The sequence below is a fragment of the Acomys minous genome (assembly GCF_964271855.1).
Source record: "Acomys minous genome assembly, chromosome: 10".
In the NCBI taxonomy this organism is placed as follows: domain Eukaryota; kingdom Metazoa; phylum Chordata; class Mammalia; order Rodentia; family Muridae; genus Acomys; species Acomys minous.
This window is the reverse complement of record NC_140491.1, coordinates 70298020-70319293: the sequence shown is the minus strand read 5'-3', so window position 1 is coordinate 70319293 and position 21274 is coordinate 70298020. Positions and strand designations below refer to the sequence as shown.

At 51.9% G+C, this 21274-nt stretch overlaps 1 protein-coding gene across 2 annotated transcripts; it reads right to left on the bottom strand.

Annotated features, from left to right (window-relative positions):
* Nucleotides 1–7209: 7209 nt before the first annotated feature.
* On the bottom strand, nt 7210–18010 carry ST6GALNAC4 (ST6 N-acetylgalactosaminide alpha-2,6-sialyltransferase 4). 2 transcript variants are annotated; one of them, XM_084799367.1, is made up of 6 exons: nt 17838–18008; nt 17387–17487; nt 14621–14806; nt 10932–11344; nt 9404–9511; nt 7210–7884 (listed from the first exon to the last, which is right to left on the bottom strand). In XM_084799367.1, exons 2-6 carry the CDS (start codon nt 17396–17398, stop codon nt 7695–7697), a joined length of 909 nt encoding a protein of 302 aa, XP_084655493.1. In that variant the 5' UTR covers nt 17399–17487; nt 17838–18008; the 3' UTR covers nt 7210–7694. The 2 variants fall into 2 exon arrangements, with proteins under 2 accessions (XP_084655493.1, XP_084655494.1); XM_084799368.1 differs by lacking the exon at nt 9404–9511 and having other exon boundaries at nt 17838–18010.
* Between the last annotated feature and the right edge of the window lie 3264 nt (nt 18011–21274).

Sequence of the window (21274 nt, the reverse complement as noted above, 5' to 3'; positions counted from 1 at the left end):
TGGGCCACCACCACATAGCTTGTTTTTGTTTTTGAGACAGGGTCTGGCTATCAAGCCTTGGCTGTCCTGGAACTTTCTATGTCGAGGACCAGGCCTGCCTCTCCCTCCTGAGAGCTAGGATTAAAGGCACACACCACGCCCAGCCACAATCTTTTTATGTTTTGCTGGACAAGGTGGTCAAAGCTGTAGTCCCAACTATCAGGAGCCTGAGGCAGGAGAATCACTGAGTTTGAGGCTATCTTGGGAAACAGAGTAAAGCCATTTTTAAAAAGTAGCAGGGGCCATTCATGGGGGCCGGAGAGATGGCTCAGAGGATAAGAGCACTGACTGCTCCTCCAGAGGTCCTGAGTTCAATTCCCAGGAACCACATGGTGGCTCACAACCATCTATAATGTGATATGATGCCCTCTTCTGGCCTGCAGGTGTGTGTGTAAGCAGAGCACTGCATACATAATAACAAATAAATAAATCTTAAAACAAGTAGTGGGGCCCGGAGAGCACTGCTGCTCTTGCAGAGAACCCAGGGTAGGTCCGGGTTCTGATGCCCTCTCCTGGGCGAAGAGGGCACCAGCACACAGGTGATTTACATACGGACAGTCGGGCAAACACACATACATTGAGTTAAAATTTACAATTAGCTTTCTTTCAGTTTTTAATTTTTATTATATATATATATGGATGTTTTGCCTGCACATGTGTCAGGGCACCACTTGTGAGCCTTGTTACCCACAGCAGCCGGAAGCGGGCATTGAACCCCTGGAACTGGGGTTACAGATAGTTGTGAGCTACCGTGTAGGAACTGATTCTTTTGTTTTTTTTCTTTGTTTGTTTGTTTTTGTTTTTCGTTTTTCGAGACAGGGTTTCTCTGTGTAGTCTTGCCTGTCCTGGACTCACTTTGTAGACCAGGCTGGCCTCGAACTCAAAGCTGCCTGCCTCTGCCTCCCTGAGTGCTGGGATTAAAGGCATGTACCACCATGCCCAGCTATACTTTATTAAACATTTTATTTATGTGTGGGTGTTTTGCCTGCTCTTTTATTTGTGGACCATGCACATGCAGTGTCCTCAAGCAGTCAGAAGAGGGCGCCAGATCCCCCTAGACCTGGAGTTCCAAACGGCTCCTGGGAGCCATCCTGTGAGTCCTCTGCCGGAGCAGCCAGCGTTGTAACAGAAAAACTCTCTCTCCATCCTCCCCGACTTTATATTTTAAACTGAATTGCACATGCAGCTTTTGTGTGAGCGTGTGCTTGTGAGTGCACATGTGTTGGGGTAGAGCCAGAGGTTAACCCTCCACTGTTCTTCACAGGCCTTCCTGTTGACTGGCGAGGAAAAAAAACAGAAACTCCACACTGTTCCGTTTGCTTGAGATTTTTTTGCTAGAACCTGGAGCTCCCTGGTTACTTCAGGCGAGCCAGAGAGCCTGGGGAGCCAGCAGTCTCTGCCTCCTCCCTCCTATGGGATCAAGGACCAAGGACAGAAAGGAGCCCCTAGGATTTTCGTATGTTTTGAGGACTATGCTCAAGTCCCCCGGATTGTTCTACAAAGCACTTTACCCAGCGAGCGATTTCTCCAACATTCCCCCTTTCATTTCTTCTCCTACTTTTTTCGTTACCCACCCCCTTTCAACACAGTTAACCATGTTTGTAAATGCACATAAAAGGCATGAGATAGAATCCACAGTGAAGCCGGGCTCAGTGGCGCAGGCCTTTAATCCCAGCACTCGGGAGGCAGAGGCAGGCGGATTGCTGTTAGTTCCAGGCCAGCCTGGTCTACAAAGTGAGTCCAGGACAGCCAAGGCTACACACAGAGAGACCCTGTCTTGAAAAACCATTAAAAAAAAAAAAAAAGAATCCACAATGAACTGGGGCGGTAACTCCCTAGAGGTTGGTAGGAGGAGGGGCTACCATTACCTTTAGCTTTATAAACTTCTAAGTTGTTTGCAGTGCATTAATTTAGAAAGTTATGGTTGGCTGGTTGGTTTGAGACAGTCTTACTAAACCAGGGTAGCCTCAAATTCACTATGTGGCCAAGGGTGGCCTCGAACTTGTGATCATTTCTACCTCCTTCCAAAGTGTTGTGATTACGAGCATGTTCTGCCATGCCAAATCTACTTTGGTAAGTTAATAACACTTTATTTTGTTTTGCTTGGTTTTTTGAGACATGCTTTCTCCGTGTAACCCTGGTTCTCCTGGAACTCAGTATGTAGACCAGGCTGGCCTCGAACTCACAGAGACCTGCCTGCCTCTGCTGCCCAAGTGCTAAAATTAAAGGCGTGCGCTGCCACCACCACTGGCTAACACTTTGTTTTTGTTTTTAATTAAAACAAGTGTGATAAAGCTGGCTGCTCTTCCAGAGGACCTAGATTCCCAGCGTACACATGGTGGCTCACAACCATGTGCAACTCCAATTCCAAGAGATTCAATGCCCTTTTCTGGCATCCAATGGCACCAGTCACACACGTGGTGTACAGACATATATGCAGGCACAACACCCAAATACATAACATAAATAGATTAATTAATTTTACAGCTGGATTTAAAAAAAAAGTGTGTGTGTATGTGTGTGTGTGTGTGTGTGTGTGTGTGTGTGTGTGAGAGAGAGAGAGAGAGAGAGAGAGAGAGAGAGAGAGAGAGAGAGAGAGAGAGAGAGAGAGTCCTGCCTCCAACCATGATGGGGAAGCAGGATGCAGGACACAGAAACCCTGCCCTCAGGTGTTCACACTTACTGCTTCCTGAACCTCTTACTCTGCCAGCACCCCAGGCCTCCTGACCCCGCCTGCCCAGCAGCCCAGAAAGGAAACCACAGAGGATGCCAGTGAGGAAGAAGGACCGCAAGGCAGGTGATGAAGTTGACTGCTAAGTGCTTAGGGACCAGAGTGCTGTCACTTGCAAGGACCGTGAGCAGAGTGCAGGCTGTGCGGGACATGGAAGCACTCCTGTCCCCACCACAACCCCTCTCCCTACCCCAGGCCCTGCTAGGGACTCTGGAAATGAAAGGATGCTTAAGGCCAGACCCAGACCAAAGCACAGCTGGAGACCTCCACTCAAGCGCATCACATTTCTGGACTTGTTCCAGGAGGGCTGGCTTTTCTTTCTGGACTCCCAGAACAGAAACACCTGCTTTGTGGTACTAATAATGGATGGAAGAGGAAGGATGCACCTGCCATCCCAGGATCTGGGAGGCAGAGGCAGGTGGATCTCTGTGAGTTCAACGCCTGGTCTACAAAGAGAGTCCAGGACAGCCGAGGCTACACAGAGAAACCCTGCCTTGAAAAACAAAAGCAAAACAAAAGAAACAAACAAGTGGGTGGGTAAGAAAAGCATAAAGCCCTATTAGTGGGGTGTCTGCCTCTTTATTAAGCCCTTTTCAAACACCCCTCACTGAACCCTTAAGAGAAACCTGTGACAGAGGAGCTACTGGAACCCCACTTTCCAGAAAGTGAGACTCCAGCTTGGGGAATGTAGAGGCAACAGGCAGACATTAATCTAGACCTGTGAGGTGTTAGGCACACAGACCCCAAGCCTGAGAGAACTGGCCCAAGGCACAGCAGCCTAGCATGGCTGGGGGTATGGTGTGGTGGTGGTGGGATGGGGGGGGGGTCCTGCATCTTACCTTTGTGTTGGAAGAGGGGGGAGGGAGGCCTGGGTGTGCTTAGCAAACATTCTACCACTAAACTACACCTCAACCCTTCCTTTAGCAAATATCTTTTCTTTTCTTTTTTTTTGGTTTTTCGAGACAGGGTTTCTCTGCGTAGGCTTGGCTGGGATTAAAGGCGCGCACCACCATGCCCGGCTTCTTTAGCAAACTTCTTTGTGCTCTCATGATCGCCCCTGGGAGTCTTCCTCACCTACCACCTCAGTGCCACAGCCAGAGCTGTGCTGAGCTCAGCTGAAGCCAGGCCTGGGCAACTCCAACCTTCATCCCCAACAGAGGACACTGGGACCCTAAACAGAGTCTCGTACTGTGGTCACAGACCAGGAAATACCTGGGTCTCCATGGACAGGGGTGGCCAACTGTCCCTAGTAAGCACAGGGGTGGGGGAGTCCTTTCCTCTCTGAACATACACCAGAGAGCAGCTCGGACCTCAGCCGAGACCACCCCCCACCCCCCGCCACTCCAGGAAGAAGTCCTAACGTACCCCGCGGCTGTGGGCCTCACCTAGCTGGAAGCGAGTTTGCTGAGAGACACAGGAGCCAGAGGAGGGATAGGGACACAAGAGGCTCCGAGTCTGTAAACTTGTTTGAGCCCACAACGCCTCAGGGCTGCGCGCGCAGCTCCCTGCCCCTACTCACCTTCCAGCAGGTACCTGGCCCACAGTGGCAAAGAAAGGGGCTCTTCAGCTTCATCGCGGGACAGTCTTCAGTAGACCCTGCGCCAAGGACCGTACCCATCAAGAGGGCATCTTTGTGTGCCTGGAGGAAGTAGGTGACAGTCTCCCTGAGAAATACAATTATTCAGGCCAACCCAGAGGCCTCACCCAGAGGCAGGGCTGGGCCACAAGCATTCCTGTGTGCTTGGACCCAAGGGTTGGGCCAGCATTTCCTGGTGGCTAGGAAACAGGGATAAAGGGGTAGCTCCCTTCGGGACCAAGGGGTCTCTTGGCTCTGGACACCCAGGGTGAGGGCACGGGTGGGGAGGCTTCTAACGGAGTGGAAACCCCATTACCTACTGGTGAGTGAAAAGTAGAAAGAACCTATGCCTACAGTGAAGGCCTAGAGGCTAAAATCACCTTATCTTAGGACCACCTTTAGCATCCAACAGGCATTCCTTATCTATCTTTGTCAGAATGTCCTGCAACTAAGAGATAAAACCTTTGCCATTAACTCAGCAGATCCGTGGTTTTTAAAAACCCAAAGCCAAGAACGCCATCAGAAGAGCATCTCAGGCCTATAAGAGCCTTCCCCTCATCTTGCAGTGCCCGCCTCTCTGATGTGCCCACCAACGTATTTTATTTGTTTCTGGTGTTTGTTTGTTTGTTTTCCTTTGGTTTTTCGAGACAGGGTTTCTCTGTGTAGCCTTGGCTGTTCTGGACTCGCTCTGTAGACCAGGCTGGCCTCAAACTCACAGTGATCCACCTGCCTCTGCCTCCCAAGTGCTGGGATTAAAGGTGTGCGCCCACTAATGTATTTTAAACCTGCCTGGATTTAGGACTTTCTTCTGCAAAACTATAAAATTTCATGAAACTGTTTCCACGTTGGAACATGGAATTTGTGGTAACCTGAATCTGTTTTCCTGGGACACGTCATTCAAAGCAACTCCAGAAGAAACTATTCCCATTAATATGAGAAATCTAAGCCAGGCGTGGTGGGGCACGCCTTTAATCCCAGCATGTGTGAGGCAGAGGCAGGCTAATCTCTGTGAATTCCAGGCCAGCCTGGTCTACAAAGAGAGTCCAGGACAGAAAGGGCTATATAGAGAAACCTTGTCTCAAAAAACCAAAAAGCCGGGCGTGGTGGCGCACGCCTTTAATCCCAGCACTTGGGAGGCAGAGGCAGGCGGATCGCTGTGAGTTCGAGGCCAGCCTGGTCTACAAAGCGAGTCCAGGACAGCCAAGGCTACACAGAGAAACCCTGTCTCAAAAAAAAAAAAAACAAAAAAACAAAAAAAAAAAAACAAAAAAAAAAAAGAAAGAAAGAAAAAAAGAAGAAAGAAGGAAACCCTGTCTTGAAACAAAGAAACAAATAATAATAAAAAACAAATAGATGAGAACTCTTATTTTCTGTACTGACATCACCTATTCCAGGGTGGGGCAGGACCACCCACAGAGGAGGGCACCCCACTTAAATAGTGGCTTCCACACACAAGTGCCAAGGGGCAGCTTAGCATCTCTGAACTCATACAGTCTCGTGAGGTAGGAACTACTTTATTGCCTTTATACATGGAGAAACTGAAACCCAGAAAGGTTCTAACCAAACAGAGCCAGAGAGCAGAGCAGAGTGCGAGAGTCAGGGCTGGGCCTGCTGCCAGGGCCTCCACTCACCCACTGCTCACCGCTGCCCTGTTCCTACTCACAGCCCCTCAGCACCACCAGCCTGAGGAAGTGGCTTGGCATCCAGCCTGCATCCCAGGCTCCCCAACTCAAGCCCCTCCCTCCCACCTACTTATAAGGCTTCCGGGCCACCTGACACTGGATAGGGAGGGATCAAGGGCAGTGCTGAGCCAGGGGCCAGGTCTCCAATTACTCCTGAAGAAAATGGGTAGGAGGGAGGATTGGGCTAGGGCACAGGAGTCCTCAGGGTGCCGTGCGTGTGTGTGTGTGTGTGTGTGTGTGTGTGTGTGCACGTGTGTGTGTGTGTGTGTGTGTGTGAGAGAGAGAGAGAGAGAGAGAGAGAGAGAGAGAGAGAGAGAGATGGGTGTGTGTGTCTGCCATTTGTGGGATCCAGTACAAAAGCAGAACCTATAAGTTAAAAACCAGAACCTAAAAGAATTTCAAGTTTGCAGCAGGAGAGATTAAGCTGAGCACAGGGCTCCTGGAGACTGCAGAGCTCATACGCGGGTGGGGGTGGGGGGTTGTTCAGCGCTCTGGAGCCAAGCCCAGAGCTAAATTCTACAGGCTCCATTCTTCAGCCTTTCTAAGGGAGAAGGGGCAGCGGTGAGCTCCCCAGCCTGAGAGCGAGCATCCCAGCCCTGCCACCTCAGGAAAGCTAGCCTATAGGCTACCTCATCTGAGTGAGCACCGGCTCCCTCCTCAGGGTGGTCACACCCTCACCAACCGCAGGATGGTAGTTAATGCGTTCTAGTACTGAAAAGCAAGGTTCAGAGAAAGGGCCGGCCCCGGAGACCACTCCCTCCAGGCAGCGCCACCATGAGCTGCCCTCTGCCTCCATCTCGCAAAGGGACAAAATCCCACTGTTAACGGGGCAGTCTGACTGGCAAAGATTTTGGAATGTGACTCATGGGACAGGGAAGCGATGTTGGGTGGAATTTCTTTCTCATCCCGAGTCCATCCAGGCCTTGCTCCTGTTTCTGCTGAGTGGGGACAGAATGGCGCTCCTGGACCAGCAGTGTCCTGTGGTCAGACTGTAAGAGAGCCCGGCTCGGGAGATGTTGGGGCAGGAGGCTGTGGGGCTGATGCCCAGCTACAATGCTGGAAGAGTAGATGGCTGCAGGCCTAGAATATGGGCTGGACTGCTCAGTCTGTGCTCTAGCGAAGAGGTTACAGGCCTGTGTCCTAACCCTCAGCCCACATCTGTTACCACACTAGACACAGTGTCCACAAAATACACATTTACCGGTGCACTCCTGAGACAGTCCCGGGAGGCTGATGCTCAGGTGGCCCTTGCACCCATCAAATCCCAGGTTCCAGGCTGCACCAACCAGGGCCACCAACCAGCCTGAGAATGTGGCACCACGTGGCTGGGGATAGGTAGGAGGGGAGAATCCAAGACTGGCACAAAGTCACGATGCTGGTGAGGGGAGCCCCAGGGCAAAGGCCACAACCCCAAAATGAAGATGAAGGTTCTCCTGGGGGCGGGAGGTGGGTATGAAGAGCACCCTCCTTGACTTCCCTTCTAGTCACAAGGCCCGAGATTTCTCCAGGGGCACCCAGTGTGGAGTAAACGGAAACCCCAGGTACCACTTGGCATCAGGCAGAAGCCGAGGGTCATAAAGTCAGTGTTCATGAGTGTGGTGGGCCGGAATGGGTTACAGGGCCCACGGAAGCCCAGTGGAGGCTTGGCAGCCACTGGCAACGGGAACTATTTGGCCCTCCAGGATGGGTGAGCGAATACGATGGGCCTCTTCTTGGCCCAGCGAGAGAACACAGCCTTCTCGGTGATGAACCGATGGGCACTCCGTGGCGCCTGCTCATGCAGAAGGTACATCTGACATTCATCCAGCCGGCCCTTCTCAAAGTAGTGGTAAGGCACAGAGTGGGGGCTCTTCTCACTGTGGGGAGGGAACAGAGTCAGGTGGGAAAGACACAAGACCTCAGGGCTGCCCACCTCCAGCTGTGCCTCAGCTGCTCGGCCGAGGGACGGACACCCGCATCTGGACGGAATGGCAGAAGGCCAGCAGGTGTGGAGCCCACTGGCCAGGCCTCAGAAACTGCTTCTTGCCAGCTGGGTGACTGTGGGTCAGAAAAAGCACACCCCAGCAGCCCATCTGGAGTAAGGTGTTCAACTGCAGGCAGAGCAAGCCAAAAGGATAAATTCACCATAGGAGAGGTGTCACTCACTGTAGGAGCAGTGCCTGACGCCCATGCCCAGGACTGTCAGTCCTGCATGCCCACCTGTCCAGAGGCACTCTGCAGGCCAGCCATGGCAGGGGCCCTGCTCTAACCATTTTGTTCATGTGCCCAAGATACAGGTTCTGAAGCGAAAGGGGTGAAAACCTGGGATCTTTTCCAAACTCCTTAGTAATACTGAAATGTAATGATGTAGTATTGTCATAATACAATTCCATATCCACATCTGAACTCAGTATTTAAGTAACAATGCTACTAAAGTTGTAGTATTTTATTAAAATAGTATAGGCTTGGGGGGGCGGAGTGGGGTGGTGAGCACACTTTTAAAGATTATTCCATCTGGTAGACTCAAGCCAAGGCCCACTTTGCCAAATCTTTTTGGCAACATAATTTTTTTTTGCATTCATTTATGTATTTGTGTGTGTGTGTGTGTGTGTAGGGTGGGTAAGAACCTGCCACAATGTACATAGGAAGTCCAAAGAGAACTTAAGTCAGTTCTCGCTTTCCATCATGTGGGCCCCGGGGATTGAACCTAGGCTGTAAGACTTGGCGGCAAGCGTCTTTACCCACTGCGCTGTTCCACCAGCCCCCTATTTGGTAACTTGATGCCATGGTTCTTTTTCTTTTCTTTTTTGAGTCAGGGTCTCTCTGTGTAGCCTTGGCTGTCCTGGATTCACTTTGTAGACCAGGCTGGCCTCGAACTCACAGAGATCTGCCTGCCTCTACCTTCCAAGTGCTGGGATTAAAGGCATGCGCCACAGTGCCCAGCCTGGTGGCATGGTTCTTAAGTGTGAACTCTGTAGGTGACAATGTGTCATGCAGCATTGTCAAAGGTTAGACACACGTCCTCTGAGGGCTCAACAACCTTCTGAGAGATGAGCAAGTTTCCGTTTTGGTTTGAGTTTTTTGAGAGGCTCTCAAAAAGGCGGGCGGGGCGGGGTTGGGGCATGGCAGGGGATGGGGGAGACATACTTGATGTGTGTGGAACCAAGATCACCTCTGATCCTGACTTGCCTGCCTCCACCTCCTAAGTGGGGTTACTATGCCCAGCTAAAGGTTACACTTTTCCCCAAAGGCCTACATTTGGGGGTGCCTGTGCCTGGGTCACCTATCACGAAGCCTTCACAGCTCACAGATCCTCTGGCTCAAGGCCTCACCCCTTCCCCTCCTCCCCTCACCCCCACCCCCAACCCCCACCCCCAGCCTGGGTGCCAGTCTGACCTGCAGTAGCTGTCACTGACCATCCCGTAGACCACAATCTCCTCACACAGCTCCAGGGCCAGGATCATGGTGAACCAACCAGTGCTAAGAAAGGAACCGGACTGCCTCCTGGGAAGGGTGGGACACCGTTAATGACCCCTCCTGACATCCTCCACTCCTACCTGACAACTAGAAAGGGGTCCAGGGAGGGCGGGGACGGGGACGGGGACGGGGACGGGGTGGCAAGCCAGCCTGAGGTCCGCAGTGCAGAAGCTGCATGCTAACAAGGTCTGTTTAGTCTTGCAGCCCAAGCTGATGATGGGCTTAGGGCCCCGAAGAACCAGGCCTAGGAAGACCACAGGTACAAGAGAGCACCCTGGGTAAAAGCGAGGGGGTCTGTTTAAGTCTTCTTCCCGTCCAACGCTGCCTCTGCTGTAAGGCACCCCACTCACTCCTGCAACCCTCAGCCTCAGTGGCCCAGCTGTGAAATGAGGAGACTTCAAGGTGGCTTTGAAGAGAGAACCCTGTCAGTCTTGCCCATGCCCCGCCCCCCCCCATCCCGCCTGAGTCAAGGTGCTGTGGCAGCCCCAAGCCTCAGCTGTCTTGGTGGCAGCTCTGGGTACTCCCCAAGCAGAAGGTCTCCCCCTCTTCCTCTCCTAAGGGTACAGGCTGGCTCCCCTATTCAGGCTAAGCATGGCCCAGCACCTGCCCCACCTGGTGCTAACACTCAGGGAGGAAATACGTAAACATATGTCAGGTGGTGTCAGCAGCTAGAAAGGGAGAAAATGTAGAGTATGGGGGGGCACTCCTTCAGAGGAGGTGGTCAAGGAGGGCTTTCCCGAGTCACTACAGTTCATTCAGACCACAGCAGCCAGAAAAAGCCAATCATGGGAAAATTTGGACGAATGCTCTAGGTAGAAGGCACAAAGCATGCTGCTGGGAACACATTTGAGCATTTGAGGGGGCCAGGGCACATTACGGAGGTGAAGAGCTGTCTGGTGTAGGCTGCTGAACTCTGAGCCTGAGGCCCAAAGGCAGTTGAGGTTTTGCTTTATTTTTATTCTTGCTCATTTTTTAAAAGATTTATTTATTACGTATACAGCACTCTGCCTGCATGTACACCTGCCCGCCAGAAGAGAGCACCAGATCTCATTATAGATGGTTGTGAGCCACCACATAGTTGCTGGGAATTGAACTCAGGACCTCTGGAGGAACAGTCACTGTTCTTAACCTCTGAGCCATCTCTCCAACCCATTCTTGCTCATTTTTGAAGTAGTTTCACAGAGCCCAGGCTAACTCAACGGAACTCCCTATGTAGCTGAAGATGACCTTGAACTCCTGACCTCCATGCTTCTACCTCCTGAGTGCTGGGATCACAGTGGTGTGCAAGGTCAGTTTACGTGTTGCTAGGGATGGAACCCAGGGCCTCACGCATGCCAAGCAAGCACTCTGCCAACGGAGCCACACCACCAACCGGAAGTAACTCTCACTTCAGTTATCTGGGATGGACCTCAGAGGCCGCCCCAGATGCCAAGGGTCCCCGGCTCACCGGTTCTTGCCTGTCTCATCCTGGAAGATCTGGTCGCAGTAGGCCATCATGCGTTCAGTGAAGGTGTACACCTGCAGGCCTGGGTACATTCTGGTGAGCTGCAGCAACGTGCGGTAGGTGCGGCCGCCCAGCATCCGGTCCATGTGCCTGCCCTGGCCCCACACCACATAGAGCGTGTCTCGAGCATGCTGGAAGTAGTGCGAATAGTTGCGCAGAAGCAGCGGCACGCTTGTGTGCGAGATCACGCGCAGAGTGCTGCGCTGGCCCACGTCCTCCTCGAAGCCCACGGTGGGGGCCTGGTTCATGCGCAGAACACACTCAGCAGCATCGATCTGGGCACCCAGGCCGGAACCCAGCATCTGGCCCGAGCTGGACACCACTGCGCAGCTGCGGCACAGCTCTCGGATAAGTGGCTTCAGAGGGAAGGAGAGAGAGAGAGAGAGAGAGAGAGAGAGAGAGAGAGAGAGAGAGAGAGAGAGAGAGAGAGAGAGAGAGAGAGAGATCAGGAGTCCTCAGCGCCAGCTGCTGCCCCTTCCCCTCATGCCGCCACATGCCTAGTCACAGGCCTGATGGTTGAATCAGTTCCGAGGACTAGGATTTACTGTGGTTTTTCTGCTTGCTTGTTTTAGGTTTTTTTTTTTTGGGGGGGGGGGTGTTGGTTTGGTTTGGTTTTGGTTTTCGGAGTCAGGGTTTCTCCGTGTAGCCCTGGCTGTCCTGGACTCACTCTGTAGACCAGACTGGCCTCGAACTTACAGAGATCGGCCTACTTCTGCCTCCCAAGTACTGGGAGTAAAGGTGTGTGCCACCACAGCCTGGCTCTTTGGTTGTTTTTATTTTGGGGGGATGGGGCACATGCCATAGTACACATGTGACGTCAGTTCTCTCCTGCCACCACCTGAGTTCCATGGGTAGAACTCATCGGCCTGCAAGCTTTGTAGGAAGCGCGGTCACCCGTTAGGCTACCTGGTTGGCCCCGGGGTTTCATTAGTGATAGTTAAGTCTCGCTTTGTTGCCCAGGCATGTCTCATGGCATTTCTTCTGCTTCAGCTTCACAAATGCTGGGACTATAGGTGGCAGCCACATGTTTGCCCACTTGGCAAGCCAGACAAATGAAAATGACTTTCCCAGACTTCCTTATCAGCTGTAAGCCAGTGCCGTTGCTGCTCCCTAGGCCCTAAAAAGTCCCGACATCATTGGGACCTTGTTAGAGTTACATGGTCAAATATTTATAAAGCACTTATAAAGAGAGGCCTCTGGCACCTACTGGATGTCATGCATTCATTAAGTAAACATACGCTCAGCTCTTCAGAACCACCTAGGCCCCCTACCCCTTGCCCTGCCCAAGCCCAAGTGCACACACTTCTGTTTATAAAATGAGCTTCCTAGTGCCAGGGCCTTGGGCAAGGCATGTCACCCTTCATCTGTGAAGTGGGTGTGCAAAAAATCTGCTGACCCTCTTGTGAGAACAGCTATAGAAAAAGCACAAGGGAAGAAAGAGCTGGGGAGGGGAGAGGGGCGACAAAGGGTGGGTTTCAGGACAGGCTGCCGAAGTCAGTACACACGGTGGAAAGGAAAAAATTCTCTATGCTCCAAGCCTCCCCTAGCCCTTCTGAGAGCCAGAGAGGGCTGCAGAAGGGCCCAAGAGAACCTTTGGGGGGGGTGACAGAAAAGTTCTGTGCCATCAAGGTGAAGGTTATCCAGGCTCTCCTACTTCTGTCAAAACTCACTGGCCAGGTATGATGACACACGCCATTAGCCCCAGCACTCGGGAGGCCGAGGCAGGCAGATCTCTGTAAGTTCAAAGTCAGCCTGGTCTACATAGCAAGTTCCAGACCAGCTAAGGGCTATGTAGTGAGACCCTGTCTATAACGAAAAAGCTCCACGAACTGTTTACTGAAAATTGGTGAATTCTGGGGCCGGGCGGTGGTGGCACACGCCTTTAATCCCAGCACTTGGGAGGCAGAGGCAGGTGGATCGCTGTGAGTTCGAGGCCAGCCTGGTCTACAAAGCAAGTCCAGGGCAGCCAAGGCTAACACAGAGAAACCCTGTCTCAAAAAACAAAACAAAAAAAAAATTGATGAATTCTGTTACAATATGTTAACTTGTTCGTGTGTTTGCACGTGTGGACACACATCCATGTGGAGGCCCAAGGTTGATATAGAGTGTTTTCCTTGATCATTCTCCATCGTGTATACTGAGACAGGGTCCCTCCCCATACACCAGAAACCACACTTTGCCTAGACTGGCTAGCTGTTGTACCATGGGGAGCCCATCTTCCCAGATAGGGGATTACAGCAAGATGCCAAGCTGCCCTCACTTGTTGTGGGTTCTGGGGGTCCACTCCCCAGTCCTGACAGACACCTGCACAGCTCACACGTCATGCCTGAGCCATCTCCCTGGTCCTGCCTCACTTCTTTTGAAATGAGGTCTTGTTACACAGAGACTGCCCTGGGCCTCAGGTGCTGGGACTACAGATGTGAGCCCCCAGCCAGATCTCAGGCCCAGTAAAACCCATCCCACTCCATCCACCACCGTGACTCCATCTCCGGTTCATTAGCCAGCAAGTGGCAGGGCTCCCAGGAAAAGGCTGGGCCCTCACCTGGAGGAAGTCCAGTTTATAGAGGCATATGGGAAATACAGGGACATTATGTCCACTCAATAAAAGACATTGTGTAATGCCCCTCAGGTCCTTTTTTTTTTTTTTTTAAATAAGATGTTGATTTAAGAACAAATAAATTAGCCAGGCTTGATGGTACACGCCTTTAATACTAGCATTGGGAAGGCAGAGGCAGGCAGATCACTGTGAGTTCAAGTCCAGCCTGGTCTACAGAATGAGTCCAGGACAGCCAAGGCTACACAGAGAGACCCTGTCTCAAAAACAAACAAACAAACAAACAAATGTAGAATCTCGGGTCTTTCTCCAGCACCACATCTGCCTGCATGCCGCCATGCGTCCTGCCATGCGGGTGATGACTGTAAGCCAGCCCCAAAGGAAAGCTTTCCATCAGGTATCATCCAACTGGCCTCACAAGCCCAAAGATTGTTTCCACTCAGCACAAGAAAAGAAAAGGTACATTCAAAATCTGCATTTCCCACTGAGGAAAAACAAGTGGAGGCTGGGGAGAGGGCTCTGGCCCTGTGGAAGGAAGGAAGAAAAGGCAGGAGGGAGAGGAAGGGCAGGCGAGTGAGCTGGGCAGTGTGGCATGCACTTGTAATCCCAGCACCAAGGAACTAGAGACAGGTAGTTCCCCAAGGCTCACTGGCTAGGCTAGCCAACTTAATTCCAGGCAGTGATTAAAAAAAAAAAATTATGGGGCTGGAGAGATGGCTCAGAGGTTAAAAGAGCACTGACTGTTCCTCCAGAGGTCCTGAGTTCAATTCCCAGCAATTGCACAGTGGCTCAAAACCATCTTTAAGGAGATCTGGTGCCCTCTTCTGGCAATCAGGTGTACATGCAGACAGAACACTATATACATCATAAATAAAATAATTTTACACACACACACACACATATATGTATTTGTTCATGTGTGTATATATGTATATATAAATGTGGTCAAGGTCTGAGAAACAAAACCCAAGGCTGACCTCCACATACATCCACATCCACACACACAAAAGGAAAAAAAGAAAATCTTCTTTGAGGGCCTAAGGAACTCTGGCTCCTTAGCACTGCCTGGCTCACTTACCTTCCCTTCTGGCACACTGCTGTAGCCACTGAAGTGCAGGGGTCCTGGCACAGTAGGTCTGGGGGCCACAGGGAGAGGGTGGTCCAGGCAGGTGGCCAGGCAGAGGGGAAGGCAAGCCCAGCAGCACAGGAAGACATAGCCAGCAGAGAACGTCAAGGCACACAGTATGAGGAGCAGAAGGCGACCCTGAAGGAGACAGTGGTCAGGTGCCAGTGCAGTGCCTGCGGATAAGACCCAGCCTCCCCGTGTAGAACCTCCACAGTAGAACCCCATCTCCACTGATGAGGCCTTCTTCAGGGGGTGCCCAGCTCCCTCTTGGCCCTTGAATCTAGAAATAGCTCCCCCAAGTCCCCTCCTCCAGGGTCAGGACACTGACTCGATATACATAGGATGAAGCCACATAAGCAGGGGTTCAGGGTCCAGGTTGGGGTCTTAAATCCAAATGGCAGAACCCAAATTCTCACCCAGAGCCCAGATACACTATGCAGTCTGGGGTCTCAATGGTCTTCAGCCCAGGCCAGTGCTACCCCCCATGACCCTACCTCCATCACTCCACCCTCAGCTGACCCACTGTGTCCCCAGGGCTGATGCTAGGACCTGAGTGGGCAGTCCAGGAGGTGGAAGGGGACTTGAGAGAAACATCACTTAAGAAATGCCTTCAAAAAAAAAAAAATCATTTGTGCCCTAAAAAAAAAAAAATGCATTCAAGGGGGCTGGTGAGATGGCTCAGAGGTTAAGAGCACTGTCTGCTCTTCCAAAGGTCCTGAGTTCAATTCCCAGCAACCACATGGTGGCTCACAACCATCTATAATGAGATCTGAGATCTGGCACCCTCTTCTGGCCTGCAGGCAGAGCATTGTATACATAATAAATAAACAAATCTTTTAAAATAAAAAGAAATGCCTTCAGAGAACTGGGTGCGCCTGACAGTGGTGGTGTACGCCTTTTATCTCAACACTTGGGAGGCAAAGGCAGGTGGGTCGCTGTGAATTTGACCAGGACAGCCAAGGATACATAGAGAAACCCTGTCTCAAAAAGGGGCTGGAGAGATGGCTCAGAGGTTAAGCGCACTGACTGCTCTTCCTGAGGTCCTGAGTTCAATTCCCAGCAACCTCATGGTGGCCCACAACCATCTATGATGTGATCTGATGCCCTCTTCTGCCCTGCAGGTGTACATGAAGACAGCACTGAATACATAATAATAAATAAATAAATATTTAAAACAAACAAAACAAAACAAAAAACCAGAGAGCTGGGCAGCACAGAGGCAGGTGGATCTCTATGGGTTTGAGGCCAGCCTGGTCTACAAAGAGTCCAGGACAGCCAGGGCTACACAGAGAAACCTGTCTTGTGGGGTGGGGTAGGGGGAGTGAAGAAATGCCTCCAAGGGCTGGAAAGAGGGCTCAGTGGTGAGCTTCCTGTGCTTGCAAAGGAGCCACGTTCCCAGAGCCCAGGCAGGGTGCCTCACAACCACCCCACATCTGGGTAAGCAAATAGATTAGATCAATATCTCCAGGCACAATAGCTCATCCCTTGCCTGAGGCCAGACAGACTGTTACAAGTTTGAGGCCAACCTGGGCTACACTGTGAGTTCCAGGCTGTCCTGGGCTACAGACTGAACCCTTGTTTCAAAAACAAAACAAACAGACAAAAACAAAACACAACAAAACAAAACAGAAAATGCTTTCAGTAGTTGGAATGCTCCCCCTCGGTGACTCCCACTTCTAGAAAGACATACCAAAGGCCACCGAGAGAAACCCTCTAGTCCTCTCATGGGAGTGGCCTCCTGCACACCCACAGGGCACCCAGAAAGCTTTGCAAGGGTCCTAGCCCAGGTGTCAGCCACTTTGTGCTGGGCCATCCATCTCAGTACCTGTGACTCTCTGAGCTTCTGCTCTAGGCCCAAGGCCACCCCAGAGGAAACAGAGGGAGCTGGCCAGTGTGCCCAGAAAACCAGAGACTCAGAACAGCCCCCCCACATCCTGCCAGCGGGACACCCTTCCTTGTCTGTCCATAAAGCTACATCAGTTTCTAAAAATAAATCTCTTTGTGGCCAGTTGTCCAGGAGACAGGGTTCACAGCTCCTGAGGCCTCTGGCTCGGCACAGCAACTGGTCCCCTGCCCACAAGGGACCGGAGACCTTGACTCAGGCAGTGGTGACTAATCTCCCCACTCCAACATTTGGGGTGCTCACAGTAAAGACAAGAGCAGCTGACCCGAACCTTCACACCCAGTCTCACCCCCTCCACTTGGTGACAACTGTACCGCTACTTCCAATTCTAAGTGAGAACAAAGTAAAACCAAAAAAGGAAGCCCCTCCCTGGGGTCACACAGCCTCAGGAACAGGGTGGTGGCACAGCAGCAACCCTGGGGCTGTGGGTGGGGCTTTGTGTAGGTAGGTGCTCAGCTGGTGTATGGCTCTGTGTTCTATGCCCAACACCAAACGGGGTTGGGATGATCACTGTAACTCCCGACGTTGGAAGCTGGGCGTGGTGGCGCACATCTTTAATCCCAGCACTTGGGAGGCAGAGGCAGGTGGAGCGCTGTGAGTTCGAAGCCAGCCTGGTCTACAAAGTGAGTCCAGGGCAGTCAAGGCTAACACAGAGAAACCCTGCCTCGAAAAACCAAAAATAAATAAATAAATAAATAAAAATAATAATAACAACAACAAAACAAAAAAACTCTTGGCATGGGAAGGTGGCTGCGAAGTTCTGGCCAGGTTGCCCCCAAATCCTAGCCAGCTTTCTCTTCTTCCATGTCACTTACCGGGGCCTTCATGCTGTCCTTGCCCTCAGCAGTCCGGAGGCTGCTGTCTCCAGAGCTTGGGATGGGAAAGGCTAGAAGCTGGTCCCAGGATATGAGGGAAACTGAGGCAAGGGAAGACACAGATCCAGGTCAAGGCAAACGGGCCCAGGAACCAAAATCCTTAAAGTCTCCAAGCATGCAACAACAATCTCCATCCTAAAGGATGTGGGTTCAGAGACCTTGCCAAACCAATCCCCAAGGTGCAGACAGGGAAGGAGAGGCAGAGGACACTTGAGCACTCTCGGCTCAAGGTCACCCATTCGCTCAGAGGCAGGCAAAGAAAGCCAGGAGTCAGAATTTCTTCCCTATCCAATCCCACTCTCTACGATGGAGAGAGAGGCCTGGGGCAGGCAGGATGTAGGGTTTTCACCCTGCTAGCTTCCACCGTCCCCTCCCCAAGCTGAGTGCTAACCGGATGGGTAGGCTGGTGCGCGCCGGGGTCTCAGGATGCGCTGTTCGGAGCTCCATGTCCAGTGGGCCGGGCCAGAGGGGCTGGAACCGGGCCCCGGAGAGGAGGCGGTGCTGCCGCCGCGGCTTCAGCAGCCCAGAAGCTACAACGGTGAAGCCGGGGGCCTGGGCGGGGCCTGACGGAGGGGCGGAGACTTCGAGCACAGGGGGCGGGGTCTGCGCAGCTCAGGCCAGCCCTTGCGTGGCTGTCTCAGAGACCTCCGGGCTGGGCGAGAGGTCTTGACGTTGGGGGCGGGGCCTGCCTACTTTGGCTTTTTACTCTACTCCTTGTGTGCCAAGGGCCTAGAAAGAAGAGAGGGCGAGATCTCCAGGTCTGAGCCACCGTGCAATGGCTGCTGGCCTTGGGGACTTGCGCTTCTCTATTTCTGAAATTACCAGGGAAGTGACAGGGGACAGGAAATGAAGCAAGAGAGAAGCAGTACCGGGTTTCAGGATGGAAGGGTTGTCGGCTCAAACGAAAAGCAAAATGTGAACTTTAATTTTCAGTTTCAGATAGGCAAGGAAGAAACATTTTTGCTTTTGAGACACAGTCGCCCATATTTCAGGCCGACTTCGAACCCACCAAGATCCAGCTGCCTCCGCTAGAGATCTGAGAGCTGGGATTGATCGCTCAGGCTGTTTTTCTGTTGATGTTATTGTTGTTGTTGTTGTTGTTTTCAGGACAGGGTTTCTCTGTGTAGTCCTGGCTGTCCTGAAACACACTCTGTTAGACCAGGCTGGCCTCGTACTCAAGACGTATGCCTGCCTCTGCCTCCCCAGTGCTGGCATTAAAGGTGCGTGCTCCATCACCACCAGGCAGACTGTTTTTCATATAGCCATTCAGCTGTAGATGCAGCCTTCTTCTCTGTGAAGTGGAGAAAATAACCCTCCCCCGGTGAGAAAGGGCAGAGGTGGCTCAGAGCACTAGCAGGAAATTTCCTTCCCACTACCTGCGAATACCTCCAGCGGTAGCCACCTTCTGACCACCCCCACCTCAGAATCTCGCTCTTGCTGCATTCTCTTCCTGGACTGCTCTCATCGCATTGCTAGCAGGGCTCCTGGTCCCTCAGCTCCTCAGGAAGACCCTTCCTTGTCAACCACCCTTTCCAATGGGCACACCCAAATGTATCACTTCAGACAGGATCTATGTAGCTGTCCCAGCTTGCTTTCTGCTGCTGTGACAAACACCGTGACTGACAGCAACGTGGGGGGAAAGGCTTTATTTCAGCTCACGACTGAACTCCCACATCACAGTCCATCCTGAGGGAAGACAGGGCAGGAACCTAGAGGCAGGAACTGGAGCAGAGGCCAGGAAGGAGTCAGCTTACTGCTTGTTCCTCAGGCTCACATTCAACTACCTTTCTTTCTTTCTCTCTCTCTCTCTCTCTCTCTCTCTCTCTCTCTCTCTCTCTCTCTCTCTCTCTCTTTTTAAGATTTATTCACTATTGGGGCTGGAGAGATGGCTCAGTGGTTAAGAGCACTGGCTGCTCTTCCAGAGGTCCTGAGTTCAATTCCCAGCCACCACATAGTGGCTTACAACCATCTATAATGAGATCTGGTGCCCTCTTCTGGCATGCAGGTGTACATGCAGGCAGGATGGTGTATACATAATAAATAAATAAATATTAAAGATTTATTCACTATTATGTATACAGTGCTGTCTGCATGCGCACCTGCAGGCCAGAAGAGGGCATTGGATCACATGGCAGATGGTTGTGAGCCACCATGTGGTTGCTGGGAATTGAACTCAGGACCTCTGGAAGAGCAGTCGGTGGCCTTAACCTCTGAGCCATCTCTCCAGCCCATCAACTACCTTTCTTATAACTACCTAAGATCACTTGTACGGGGGTGACACTGTCCACAAGCAGGCTGAACCCTCCTCCTACATCAATCACTAACAACAACAACAACAAAACAACAAGAGAGAGAGAGAGAGAGAGAGAGAGAGAGAGAGAGAGAGAGAGAGAGAAAGAGAGAAGAAAAATGCGATGACGTGCCCACAGGTCAACGATGGGGGCATTTTCCCTCTTCCCAGATGACCCTAGTTTGTTCCAAGCACAGTCCAGGACTGTCTGAGATCCTCCTGTGGGAGCCTCACAAATGCTGGGATGACAGGCATTAGCCCCACCCCACCCCCAGCTGGACACTGTGATATCACGTCAGTTCCCTGTTCTCATGCCCTTGTGCCCATTAGACTCATCTCCATATGATGACAGTCCCCGCATCTTCAGCACCCATGTGGCACCCGACAGGAGCAAAACAAGGTGGGAGAGCCAGGGGTCCCCGAGGGCTTAGGTCACTTCCCTCACAGCCTCAGACCCTGCCAAGGTTTCTGTCACCTTCATGTGTGACCCCCAGCGGTGTCTGAGTTCAAGGTCAGTCCCATGGGAGTCAGACCCCAGAAGATGTGGCAATCGATCCCAGTTTCTGCTTTGTCACCCTCCTACCTTTCTATGTCCCTGGCTGGACACCTCTGGGTGGCATCAGAAGCTCAACACCATTTCTCAACTTCCTGCCAACCCACAAGGAATCCCTGCAGCTGTGACAGCACACAGTAATCACCCAACAACACCCAGAATGGGCCACGTGGGTCTGCTTGAAAAGCCCCCATTCCTGGAATGCCCCATCGAGGCCAGCCTCTTCTGCTCTCCCTTCTCTCTCTGTCCCACTAGCCACTTTCCAAAGTATGGCCACATCTGTTGGGCTAGTAGAACAGTTATTAAGAAGTTTTCCCAGAGTCCTGGCTGACCGGTCTTGGGGAGGAGCATCCTTCATTTCCTACCCCATGACCCCCACAGTGCTACTTCTCGTTAAAATGTTTCCTTTCTCCCAAATTCCAGATCCTTCACTGTGCTGTTGGCCTGGGACCCAACAGGGACATCTATGACCCTTCTGGTGTCAGCTTAGAAGGTAAGGCCTCCTCCCTCCTGACATCACCCGTGAGATGATTTGGTAGTGGGCCCCGAGCTTCTCCCCAAAGCTGTGTCATCCTAGCTGATAGCCTGTTACAGGCAGTGCCGAATGTGTTCCTGAGGTCTGTGTGCAGTCTTTTTCCATTTCACTCCTTAGACCCAGGAGGCAAGGGGGGGCGGATAGCACCGTGCCCCAGAAACATAGCCAGGCTCAAGAACTCCTTGAAAGAAAAGACCATTGAGAACAGTTGGGTCAGACTGGGGTCAAAGGTCATGCTAGTTTCCCAGAGGAAAGAGAAGAGATGGCCCAGGGATGCAATAGGCTAGCCTAGAGTCCTTAGGCTGGTCACTGAGGCATCCTTATTTGACAGAGGACTGAGAAGCCATTCAAGATCAATAGTGACAGCTGGGCATGGTGGAACATGCCTTTAATCCCAGTCCTTGGGAGGCAGAGGCCAGCCTGGTCTCTCACTTTGTAGACCAGGCTAGC

What these genes read in the sequence shown, in the direction of transcription:
- ST6GALNAC4 (XM_084799367.1), bottom strand. An exon ending in GCAGTGTGCCAGAAGGGAAG is followed by an intron (nt 11,345 to 14,620) that starts GTAAGTGAGCCA and finishes TTCCCTCTGAAG; the next exon opens with CCACTTATCCGAGAGCTGTG. An exon ending in GTCAGTGACAGCTACTGCAG is followed by an intron (nt 7,885 to 9,403) that starts GTCAGACTGGCA and finishes CCCTCCCCACAG; the next exon opens with TGAGAAGAGCCCCCACTCTG.